A 12,965-nucleotide genomic window follows, 5' to 3' on the forward strand; every position below is an offset into this window, starting at 1 on the left:
GGGCGGCAGAGATGCTGCCTCACAGCGCCAGAAACCTAAGTTCGATCCTGACTACGGGTGCTGTCTGAACGGAGTTTGTATGTTCTCCCCGTGACTGCGTGGTTTTCCCCATGTGCTCCAGTTTCCTCCCACACCCCAAAGACGTACAGGTTTGTAGGTTAGTAGGCTTATGTAAATTGTAAATTGTTCCTTGTGTGTAGGATAGCGTTAGTGTATGAGGTGAACACTGATCGGCGCGGATTCAGTGGGCCGAAGGACCTGTTTCCGTGCTGCATCTCTAAGGTCTAAAGTAAACCCTAATATTCTAATATTATAAATACAGCAATTATTAGTAAGGTTTCAGTTTGGCAGTGATATACTATTTTTTCCTGTCGTTGTTGCATATTCAATCAACGTGGAAACATTTTTGCTGATAATTTCATTCAGAAATTAACATTATAATAGACTGCCAATCCCATATTATTTAAATGCCTTTTCGTTCCTTTTTCTATTTAAAAAAAGTTTTCTAACAAGGCCGGGCTGTTTTATAATTACTGTCAATGAAGCAATGTTGGAACAGACCCATGTTCTAATGCCTGAGAAGAACCTCTTTGTGTTAACCTATTGGGCTGGAAATCTCATTGCACTGTGCTCATTTTATTAACATGAAATGGAAACCTACAAGATCAATGTGCATGTGGATGCATGACATTCAGCAGAAGTGCTGTACCTATCATGTCGGAATGGGATGCTCCATTGGCAGCCAGGAGATACCTCACCACCTCTGTCAAGGTCAGAGTCTCGGACCCGAGGTCATGGCCTCAGAATTAATGGCCGATCATTTAGAAAGGAGGTGAGGAGGAACTTCTTTAGTCAGAGGGTGGTCAATCTGTGGAACTCATTGCCACAGAGGGCTGTGGAGGCCAAGTCAGTGGATATTTTTAAGGCAGAGATAGACAAATTCTTGATTAGAACGGGTGTCAAGGGTTATGGGGAGAAGGCAGGAAAATGGGATTAGGAGGCAGTGATCAGCCATGATCGAATGATGGAGTGGACTCGATGGGCCGAATGGCCTAATTTTACTCCTATAACTTGTGAACTTGTGATGGTCACTGATGCTCTTAACGTTTAATGTGTGTGGCCACTGCCATGACACCAGCGAGGGTCCCAATCTGCAGAACACTTTTACCTGTGTGCTGCCATTCTACACGTAGGAGCCAACCTGAATCCACCTCCCCCTTTTATGAGGTGCTGACTACCTTTAGAGCAGGCAGGTGGGACTAGTGTAGATGGAGAATCGTGGTTGGCACGGGCAAGTTGGGCTGAAGGGCCTCTTTCCTTACTGTATGAGTCCATGACACTGTCAGAGATGCCAGATCTGCCCTTCTAGCCTTGGTCAATCCAGGGGTTAATGGAGATGGAGGCGATGCAGGGGGAGAGATATTAAGGCCATTCATAAAAGGAGAAATCACCTGGCAACCCATCTGATAAATAAGCAGGGAGGGCACAAAGAAGTAGCACACGTCAAGAACACCCTTTTCTACCCTTGGTGGATGCAACTGATGCCTACCATGAGGATTAAACTCAGGCCACTGGCCATCTCCAAATGGAGTGCTTGTTCACCCATTTCAGTGTCGACACATATTGTGTAAGCTTGGAGTCACTTTTTCTGACTCGAGGGACATTTCTTTTTTCGAGAGAAACTTTTTCTCCCTCTCCTAAACTCAACGAGTCCCGGCAGTTTTTTTGGCCATCGTTCATAATGATTAGAACATTAAATGTATCTGAATTCCACAACTAACGACACAGTGGTTCATCCAGCAGAGCTACTGCCTCGCAGCACTAGAGACCCGAGTTCAATCCTGGCCTCGGGTGCTGTCGGTGTGGAGTTTGCACGTTCTCCCTGTGACCACGTGGATTTCCCCTGAATGCTCTAGTTTCCTCCCAAGGATGCGCGGGTTTGAAGGTTAACTGGCCTTTGCAAAATTGCCCCTAGTGTGTAGATGAGTGGATGTGAAAGTGGGATAACATAGAACTAGTTCTTCTTATCGAGTCCACACACAAGATTAGAAGTTGTTCAGCCAGAGTTGAACACACTTCCCGGCATCTGCATACAATGGTGTCTGTCTTGCAGCTTCTTGTGCTTCTTGTGCGTGGTGGTGGAACGATTGGTGGAAACAGGGTCGTGACGTGAACATTCTTTCCTTGACACCATAGAACTAGTATGAACGGGTGATCGATGGTCGGCGTGGACCAGTGGACTCAAGGGCCTGTTTCCGTGCTGTATCTTTCAATTATTAATGATTTGAACTGATTGGATCTGGATTGCTGTTACATGCCTCTGGGTCACTAAAACCCACCGCAGCTCTACTGATTTTGAATTGTAAGACACACGTGCTTCTCATTTCCATCCCATGTCATGCCAATGGTTGAAGATGTTAATATTGCAACGTGATTCGTACTGTTACTGTGATCTACTACTGTGAGCGATGTGGAACATTCAAGGCTAATGGTGATGTATTGTGTTCTAGGCGATGGACAGGTGGACTTTGAAGAGTTTGTGACACTGCTGGGACCCAAACTCTCATCCGCAGCAATCCCAGAGAAATTTCACGGGACTGAGTTTGATAATGTTTTTTGGAAGGTAAGAAATTCAGGGTGGGGTGGGATGGGGTAGGGGGGTGCTATTGGTGTGTACAAGGGAGACACAAGCATCAGAATAAACCGATGCAATATACTGTGACCAAAACACACTCCACGGGTTAATCTGTTCTTATAGCTGTAACGTGTACTGAAGTTGAGTATTTTTCATACTGAAATTATATTGTGAGGCACCAGTATGAGTTCCAATGTATTTGTCCAACATTTATTTATCTAATATGTTAGTGCAGGCATTTCCTTGCAATAAAGCAACGTTGTGTCTACAATAGATACAAAATGCTGGAGTAACTCAGCAGGTCAGGCGGCATCTCTGGAGAAAAGAAATTTCGGGTCAAAGTCGTTCTTCTGACTGAAGAGTCTGAAGGGTCAGGGTCTGAAGAAGGGTTTCAATCCAAAACATCTAGTATTCCTTTTCTCCAGAGATGCTGCCTGACCCGCTGAGTTACTCCAGCGTCTGTGTCTATCTTCAGTGTAAACCAGCATCTGCAGTTCCTTCATGCACAACATTGTGTACAGAAGTGTTCACAAATTTTATTATGTTTAAGAAGGAACTGCAGATGCTGGAAAATCGAAGGTAGACAAAAATACTGGAGAAACTCAGCGGGTGAGGCAGCATCTATGTAGCGAAGGAAATAGGCGACGTTTCGGGTCGAGACCCTTTTCAAGTTCTTCTGACTTGAAGAAGGGTCACGACCCGAAACGTTGCCTATTTCCTTCCCTCCATAGATGCTGCCTCACCCGCTGAGTTTCTCCAGCATTTCTGTCTACCTACAAATGTTACTATTGCATTCAACTTGTACTATCGTTTTCTCTAATTAAAATGGTTTCTTTAGCTCCCAAGATGCTTCAAGCTCTACCGAATGTGACACAGACAGCTTGTGTTTCACTCTAATAGTTCTCAAAAACGGCAACATAGCAACTTTATTTCCGTAAACATGTGTAGATATTTTTGTTAATAACAATGCCACGCAGCAGGTCAGATTTTGGAGTTAATCCAACCTTGAGGCCATACAACAAGCAAATCCCCTCAGTGTGGCAGGGTTTTTTCCCCTTAAGCTAAATGCTTTTCACTGTACCTCGGTACATGTGACAATAAACTAAACTGAACTGAACTGAACTGCTTGCTTCATAAGAATTTTTCTTCAGTTAGTCCACTCATGTTATGATCTCTACTGGTTTCTGTTTATCAGGAAACAACAGAATTCTGCCATTTCACATCCTCTACTATTCCTCTGCCCTCGACCCCCGACTCTTTCAAACGTTGTGCATTTAACTCCTGTAGCAATTTTAGGATGCAGAGTGGCACAGCAGTAGAGTTGCTGCCTCACAGCGCCACTGACCCAGGCTTGATCCTGTTTATGGGTCCAGTCTGTATGGAGTTTGTATGTTAGTTGCAGGTTGGTTGCCTTCCGTAAAAATTGTACCTAGTGTGTAGGATAGACTGATTGCTGGTCGCGGTGGACTTGGTGGGCTGAAGGGCCTGTTTCATCACTGTATCTCCAGAGTAAAAGTTTAATTATCTGAATATCTAGAGTGTTAGAACCCTCTCAGTGATATAAGTAAATGCTCTTTCCCACATGCAGTAGATATGAAGAGCAACATTAGTTTAATCAATGCCATCTTGCACTGAAGGAACCTTCCTTATGCACTGACTGTATGTCACATTTGAAATCAATGTATGACAAGACGTAGTGAAGAAGACATCTGTTACCTCAGTAACTTTGCAGTAAATTATACACTAGCTTCCCTGAGTGATGACTTCTGTTAGAGTTCAGAAACTTCAGCAGAGCAAAAATGGACTAAGACAGATCAGAAATCAATACCTGTCGAGGTACAGTCACTTTAGATGTGTTCCACACTGCACTTTGCTGGTCCTACTGCAAAATCTATTATCAAAGCACTTGGTTTGTTCTTTCTGGAGCATCTAGAACTATATAAAATGATGCGTGGCATGGATAGGGAAGACATTTCTTTCCCAAGGTGGTGGTGTCAAAGACTCGAGAGCATAGTTAGGCTGAGGGGTGCAAAGTTTAAAGGAGATGTGCAGAGCAAGTTTATTTCATAGAGAGTGGTGGGTGCTTGAAGTTTGCTGCCAGATGTGGTGGTGGAGGTAGATACAATAGCGGCATTTCGATATTGACATGGATATGCAGAGAATGGAGCGATATGGCACAGGAAATTAGTTTAATTTGGTACTATATTTGGCATGGATATTGTAGGGGTCCAAGGGCCTGTTCCTATACTGTATGGCTCTATGTTCTACGCATTCCCAACTTACTGATATGGGTTCAATGTTTCTTCCATCGGGCCATAGAATCATCCAGCACAGAAACAGGTCAGCTCGTCAATGCCAACCAAGATGCCCCATCTAAGTTAGTCCCATTTTCCCACATCTGGCTCACATCCCTCTAAACCTTTGCTATCCATGTACCTCTCCTGGTATCTTCTAAATGCTGTCATTGCAGCTGCCTCGACTACTTCCTCTGCCAGCTCATTCCATGCACCCACCACCCTTTGGATGAAAAAGCTGCCCCTCGTTCAAGATTAATTTTGTCCCTCTCACCTTTAATCTACATCCTCTGGATCTTGATTCCACCACCCTGAGTAAAATAATGGAAGGTACGCAAAAATGCTGGAGAAACTCAGCGGGTGCAACAGCATCTATGGAGCGAAGGAGATAGGCAACGTTTCGGGTGCCCGAAACGTTGCCTATCTCCTTCGCTCCATAGGTGCTGTTGCACCCACTGAATTTCCTCAGCATTTTTGTATACTTTCGATTTTCCAGCATCTGCAGTTCCTTCTTAAACACTGGGTAAAATACTCTGTGCATTCACCCTATCCAGTCCTCTCATGATTTAATACACCTCAGTAAGATCACCCCTGTGCTCCAAGGAATAATGTTGTACCTTACCCAGCCTTTCCCTGCAGCTCAGACCCTCGAGTTCTGGCAACATCCCCATAAATCTCCGCTGCACTCTTCCAGCTTAAAATATTCAGGAACATAAAAGTCTGTAATTTTCCCAAGCTATAGTTCACTGAGAAATACTTCCTCTGGATAACATGTTTATATATGTAAAAAATGCAATGTTATGGGAATTAAATCAATCATCAGCAACTTTACTTTCTTCACATTAATAGCTGCTTAAGAAGTATTAGACCTGCAGAAAACACATTAACCCTGGGACTATGCATTAATATCATTAGTAAATATGTTCCCAGGATTAGACTCGGATGTATCGGAACAGATTAGTTTCCCTTCCATTCAAGGGAATTACACTGAATTGCTACAATTGAGCCAATGGTTAGTCTTTGCCTAACACAGAGAAATTGAAACTCTAAAGGGCCAGTCCCACTTAGGCAACTTTTTAGGTGAGTGCAGGAGTGGGAAAAACTAAGGAGATGGTGGTTGACTTCAGGAGGGCGGGAAAACAACACCATACACCTCTGCACATCGATGGAGCTGATGTGGAAAGGGTCAGCAGCGTGAAGTTCCTAGGACTCCACCTGTCAGATGACCTGATGTCTACAACCAACACCACAGCACTGGTCAAGAGAGCCCAGCAGCGACTACACCCTCTCCGAAGACTACGTAAAGCAGGTCTCCCCACTACACATCTACGAACTTTTTATACGGGGACAATCGAGAGCACATTAACCAACGGCATCACTTCCTGGTTCGGGAGCTGCAAGGCGTACGAACGGCACCAACTTGACAGGATTGTGAAGACCGCCAGCAGGATTATTGGTGCTCCACTCCCCTTCTTGCTGGACATATACAGGAAGAGATGTATCAACAGAGCCATCTCCATTATCAAAGACCCCTACCACCCATCGCACCACATATTTTCCATCCTGCCATCTGGGAAGAGGTACAGGAGCATTAGCTGCAAAACCAGCAGGATGCTCCTCAGCTTCTTCCCGCAGACTATAAGACTGATAAACGGACTTAGCCCCCTGCCAAAGTATCGCGCACCAACCATCAACCTGGACACACTGCAGCAGCTGTCGATCGGAGTGCCTGTTGATGTTTAGTAGAGAATAGAGTGTTTAAATTTAAATTTGTTCATGATATATGTGTTTTTTATTTCTATTTATTTGTTGTTATTTGTACTGCACACTGAATGGACACTGGTTGAGCAACGTTTTTTTGTTTCCTCTGGGTATGTGAGTACTCAGGAAATGACAATAAAGATATACTGATACTGATACTGAGACACTGCGCTCACCTCATGATCGCCACATGGTCGCTACATGTTCGATGGTGGTCTCTGGCGAGCCTCCTTCATGGTCGCGAGGAGTTCCCGCATTCTGAGAACTAGTCGCGGCCTCAGTATGGTCGCCGCAAATTTTTCAACATGTTGAAAAATATTCTGCGACCAAAAATTGGTCGCCATGGAGAAAATCGATAATCCTGTAGTCGCAGTTGTAGTGGAGACGCCATGTAGTTATTGGTAGTCGAGACAATCGTTGGTAGTTTTAATTAATCGCCTTTGCTGACCAGGCATTTTCATTGGCTCATTGGGGAAAAAAACTTAAGCAGGAGTTTTCAGATACAAGGATAACCGACCGGTAATGTTAAATGTCCGCCAAACTTCACAGCTGTGTATCTCTGGCTTATTAAAAATTGTCTGGCTTCTTAAAAGTGTCTCCCCCCATTTCTCCCCCCTTTCTTCCCCCTTTCTTCCCCCTTTCTTCCCCCTTTCTTCCCCCTTCTCCCCCCTTCTCCCCCCTTCTTCCCCCCTTCTTCCCCCCTTCTTCCCCCCCTTTTCCCCCCTTCTCCCCCCTTCTTCCCCCTTCTCCCCTCCCCCCTCCCCCCCTATTTTAAAGGACTTGCTGTACACTTTGCTAGCCGTCTTAAAGTTCCTGTTCATCGCAGTGTGTGTCTGTATAGAAACATAGAAACATAGAAACATAGAAATTAGGTGCAGGAGTAGGCCATTCGGCCCTTCGAGCCTGCACCGCCATTTAATATGATCATGGCTGATCATCCAACTCAGTATCCCGTACCTGCCTTCTCTCTATACCCTCTGATCCCCTTGGCCACAAGGGCCACATCTAACTCCCTCTTAAATATAGCCAATGAACTGGCCTCAACTACCCTCTGTGGCAGAGAGTTCCAGAGATTCACCACTCTCTGTGTGAAAAAAGTTCTCCTCATCTCGGTTTTAAAGGATTTCCCCCTTATCCTTAAGCTGTGACCCCTTGTCCTGGACTTCCCCAACATCGGGAACAATCTTCCTGCATCGAGCCTGTCCAAACCCTTAAGAATTTTGTACGTTGCTATATGATCCCCTCTCAATCTCCTAAACTCTAGAGAGTATAAACCAAGTCTATCCAGTCTTTCTTCATAAGACAGTCCTGACATCCCAGGAATCAGTCTGGTGAACCTTCTCTGCACTCCCTCTATGGCAATAATGTCCTTCCTCAGATTTGGAGACCAAAACTGCACGCAATACTCCAGGTGTGGTCTCACCAAGACCCTATACAACTGCAGTAGAACCTCCCTGCTCCTATACTCAAATCCTCTTGCTATGAAAGCCAACATGCCATTCGCTTTCTTTACTGCCTGCTGCACCTGCATGCCTACCTTCAATGACTGGTGTACCATGACACCCAGGTCTCGCTGCATCTCCCCCTTTCCCAATCGGCCACCGTTTAGATAATAATCTGCTTTCCCGTTTTTGCCACCAAAATGGATAACCTCACATTTATCCACATTAAACTGCATCTGCCAAACATTTGCCCACTCACCCAGCCTATCCAAGTCACCTTGCAGTCTCCTAGCATCCTCCGCACACCTAACACTGCCCCCCAGCTTAGTGTCATCCGCAAACTTGGAGATATTGCCTTCAATTCCCTCATCCAGATCATTAATATATATTGTAAATAGCTGGGGTCCCAGTACTGAGCCTTGCGGTACCCCACTAGTCACTGCCTGCCATTGTGAAAAGGACCCGTTTACTCCTACTCTTTGCTTCCTGTTTGCCAGCCAGTTCTCTATCCACATCAATACTGAACCACCAATGCCATGTGCTTTAAGTTTGTATACTAATCTCTTATGTGGGACCTTGTCGAAAGCCTTCTGGAAGTCCAGATACACCACATCCACTGGTTCTCCCCTATCCACGCTACTAGTTACATCCTCGAAAAATTCTATAAGATTCGTCAGACATGATTTACCTTTCGTAAATCCATGCTGACTTTGTCCAATGATTTCACCACTTTCCAAATGTGCTGCTATCCCATCTTTAATAACTGACTCTAGCAGTTTCCCCACTACCGATGTTAGGCTAACTGGTCTGTAATTCCCCGTTTTCTCTCTCCCTCCCTTCTTAAAAAGTGGGGTTACGTTTGCTACCCGCCAATCCTCTGGAACTACTCCAGAATCTAAAGAGTTTTGAAAGATTATTACTAATGCATCCACTATTTCTGGAGCTACTTCCTTAAGTACTCTGGGATGCAGCCTATCTGGCCCTGGGGATTTATCGGCCTTTAATCCATTCAATTTACCCAACACCACTTCCCGACTAACCTGGATTTCACTCAATTCCTCCACCTCCTTTGACCCGCGGGCCCCTGCTATTTCCGGCAGATCATTTATGTCTTCCTTAGTGAAGACGGAACCAAAGTAGTTATTCAATTGGTCCGCCATATCCTGGTTCCCCATGATCAACTCACCTGTTTCTGACTGCAAGGGACCTACATTTGTTTTAACTAATCTCTTTCTTTTCACATATCTATAAAAACTTCTGCAGTCAGTTTTTATGTTCACTGCCAGTTTTCTTTCATAATCCATTTTTCCTTTTCTAATTAAGCCCTTCGTCCTCCTCTGCTGGTCTCTGAATTTCTCCCAGTCCTCCGGTATGCTGCTTTTTCTGGCTAGTTTGTACGCATCATCCTTTGCTTTGTTACTATCCCTGATTTCCCTTGTTATCCATGGATGCACTACCTTCCCTGATTTATTCTTTTGCCAAACTGGGATGAACAATTTTTGTAGTTCATCCATGCAGTCTTTAAATGCCTTCCATTGCATATCCACCGTCAACCCTTTTAGAATTAATTGCCAGTCAATCTTGGCCAATTCACGTCTCATACCCTCAAAGTTACCTTTCTTTAAGTTCAAAACCATTGTTTCTGAATTAACAATGTCACTCTCCATCCTAATGAAGAACTCAACCATATTATGGTCACTCTTGCCCAAGGGGCCACGCACAACAAGACTACTAACTAACCCTTCCTCATTACTCAATACCCAGTCTAAAATAGCCAGCTCTCTTGTTGGTTCCTCTACATGTTGGTTTAGATAACTATCCCGCATACATTCCAAGAAATCCTCTTCCTCAGCACCCCTGCCAGTTTGATTCACCCAATCTATATGTAGATTGAAGTCACCCATTATAACTGCTTTGCCTTTGTCGCAAGCATTTCTAATTTCCTGTTTGATGCCATCCCCAACTTCACTACTACTGTTAGGTGGCCTGTACACAACACCCACCAGCGTTTTCTGCCCCTTATTGTTTCGCAGCTCTACCCATACCGATTCCACATCCTCCAAACTAATGTCCTTCCTTTCCATTGCGTTAATCTCCTCTCTAACCAGCAACACTACCCCACCTCCTTTTCCTTTCTCTCTATCCCTCCTGAATATTGAATATCCCGGGATGTTCAGCTCCCAGCCTTGGTCACCCTGGAGCCATGTCTCCGTGATCCCAACTATATCATAATCATTAATGGCTATCTGCACGTTCAACTCATCCACCTTATTACGAATACTCCTTGCATTGAGACACAAAGCCTTCAGGCTTGTTTTTACAACGCTCTTACCCCTTATACAATTATGTTGAAAAGTGGCCCTTTTTGATTTTTGCCCTGGTTTTGTCTGCCTGCCACTTTTACTTTTCACCTTGCTACCTATTGCTTCTACCTTCATTTTACACCCCCCTGCCCCTCTGCTCTTGTACCCACCCCCCTGCCACATTAGTTTAAATCCTCCCCGACAGCAGTAGCAAACACCCCCCCAAGGACATTGGTTCCATTCCAGCCCAGGTGCAGACCGTCCTGTTTGTACTGGTCCCACCTCCCCCAGAACTGGTTCCAATGCCCTAAAAATTTGAATCCCTCCCCCTTGCACCATTTTTCAAGCCACGTATTCATCTGCAATATCCTCCTATTTCTGCTCTGACTGGCCCGTGGTACTGGTAGTAATCCAGAGATTATTACCTTTGAGGTCCTAATTTTAAGCTTATCTCCTAGCTCCCTAAATTCATCCTTTAGGACCTCATCCCTTTTTTTACCTATATCGTTGGTGCCAATATGCACCACGACAACTGGCTGTTCACCCTCCCCCTCCAGAATGTTCTGCAGCCGTTCAGTGACATCCCTGACCCTTGCACCAGGGAGGCAACATACCATCCTGGAGTCTCTTTTGCGGCCGCAGAAACGCCTATCTATTCCCCTGACAATTGAATCCCCTATTACTATTGCCCTTCCACTCTTTTCCCCCCCCTCATGTGCCGCAGAGCCACCCATGGTGCCATGAACTTGGCTGCTGCTGCATTCCCCTGATGAGCAATCTCCCTCAACAGTTTCCAAAATGGTATACCTGTTTAGGAGGGAGATGACCGCAGGGGACTCCTGCACTACCTGCCTACTGCTTTGCTGACTATTGGCCACCCGTTCCCCTTCTGTCCTCTTACCTTTTACCTGCGGTGTGACCAACTCACTGTACGTGCTGTCCACGACTTTCTCAGCGTCATGGATGCTCCAGTATGAATCCAACCGCAGCTCCAATCGTTCAATGCGGTCTTGGCTTTATCATCTTGGCTTTGCACCATGTGAATTTCAGACAGCGCTCCCCCGCTTTCCCTGGCCCTCGCCTTTGCGGTGTGTGTGTGTGTGTGTGTGTGTGTGTGTGTGTGTGTGTGTGTGTGTGTGTGTGTGTGTGTGTGTGTGTGTGTGTGTGTGTGTGTGTGTGTGTGTGTGTGTGTGTGTGTGTGTGTGTGTGTGTGTGTGTGTGTGTGTTCTACTCTGACAGTCGCCGTTCCCAGCTTTTCAGGCGAGTGCCGTGAACTTGACAGTTGCCGGCAGTCCGCTGAAAAATGGCCTAAGTGGGACAGGCCCTTCAGTCTCCCACCCAGTTCTGAAACTTCGGTTCAAAGTGACCGAATCCTCACACCTGACCCACTTTAGACACCAATACACCCATCGCTCGTTACTTTTAAATAATGTTTGTTTCCCATGTGCTGGGACCACACATTGGTCCTGTGAGTTTATCCTGTAACATTGCTGACCACACTATTTATTTCAAGTTTCAGACAAGCAGCAGGGGATCCTTCTACTAAAATACAAGAAAAAAGTTAGAAAAGAATTTGGGAGGCACAGTGGTGCAGCAGTGCCAGAGACCAGGGGTCGATCCTGACAACGGGTGCTGTCTCTGGGTATGGAGTTTGTACGTTCTCCCCGTAACCTGCGTGGGTTTTCTCCGGGAGATCTGGTTTCCTCCCACACTCCGAATCGTAAAATGTCCCACGTGTATGTAGGATAGTGTTAGTGCGTGGGGATCGCTGGTCGGCGCGGACTCGGTGGGCCGAGAGGGCTGTTTCCGTGCTGTATCTCTAAACCAAACAAAACTAATTCAGTTATCTCTGGACCAAGTTTGGACCAAGGCTGTGATGAGGTTTCGAGCTGAAAGGTCTCTGTTAAACTCAAACTGTATTAAATTGAAATAAATTGTTGAGCAGTTTATTGGAAAGCAAACTCCACTTGGTAGCAATATCAATAATACTTCCCACTACTTTGCTAGTGATTGATAACAGGCTGATTGGGCTATAATTAGCCAAGTTGAATTAGTTCTGCAATTTGCTAATGGGATATAATTGCACAATTTTTCACACTGTCAGGTTGATGCCTGTGTTGTAGTGCAGCCATGGAGTCACGCAGCACGGAAACAGGCCCTGCTGCCAGCCAGTCCATACTTCGTTGGTCCCATTCAGTCCATATCCTCTACTATCTGTCTGCCTTTCTAAATGTCTTTTGAGTGTCGCACTTATATCCCTCTCTACAGCTTTCTCTGGCAGCTACTTCCATATACCCACCATGTTCAGCATGAAGAAATTGCCCCTTATACTCTTTCAAATCTCTTCAATTGTTTCTCCTCTCACCTTAAAACTATGCCCTCTAGTCATGGACTTCTTTATCCTGGGATTGATCTTATCTGGATGGTGTTCTGGAGCATTAGCCATCCACTGTGTACAGATACAAGATAACGTTTAGTGCAAGATAAAGTCCAGTAAAGTGATTAATGATAGTCTTGAGGGTCCCCAATG

General features: G+C 45.3%; 1 protein-coding gene across 1 annotated transcript in view; it reads left to right on the plus strand.

The window, feature by feature from the left end:
* Window positions 1-361: 361 nt before the first annotated feature.
* LOC129709348 (calcium-binding protein 7-like) overlaps window positions 362-12,965 on the plus strand; it is a 34,682-nt gene continuing 22,078 nt past the window's right edge. Inside the window, exon 1 of the mRNA XM_055655641.1 lies at window positions 362-2,623. Coding sequence (XP_055511616.1) covers window positions 2,489-2,623 — 135 coding nt within the window. The 5' untranslated portion in view covers window positions 362-2,488. The remainder of the gene's footprint in view (window positions 2,624-12,965) is intronic.

The sequence above is a fragment of the Leucoraja erinacea genome, chromosome 25 (genome assembly GCF_028641065.1).
Source record: "Leucoraja erinacea ecotype New England chromosome 25, Leri_hhj_1, whole genome shotgun sequence".
NCBI classification, from domain to species: Eukaryota; Metazoa; Chordata; class Chondrichthyes; order Rajiformes; family Rajidae; genus Leucoraja; species Leucoraja erinaceus.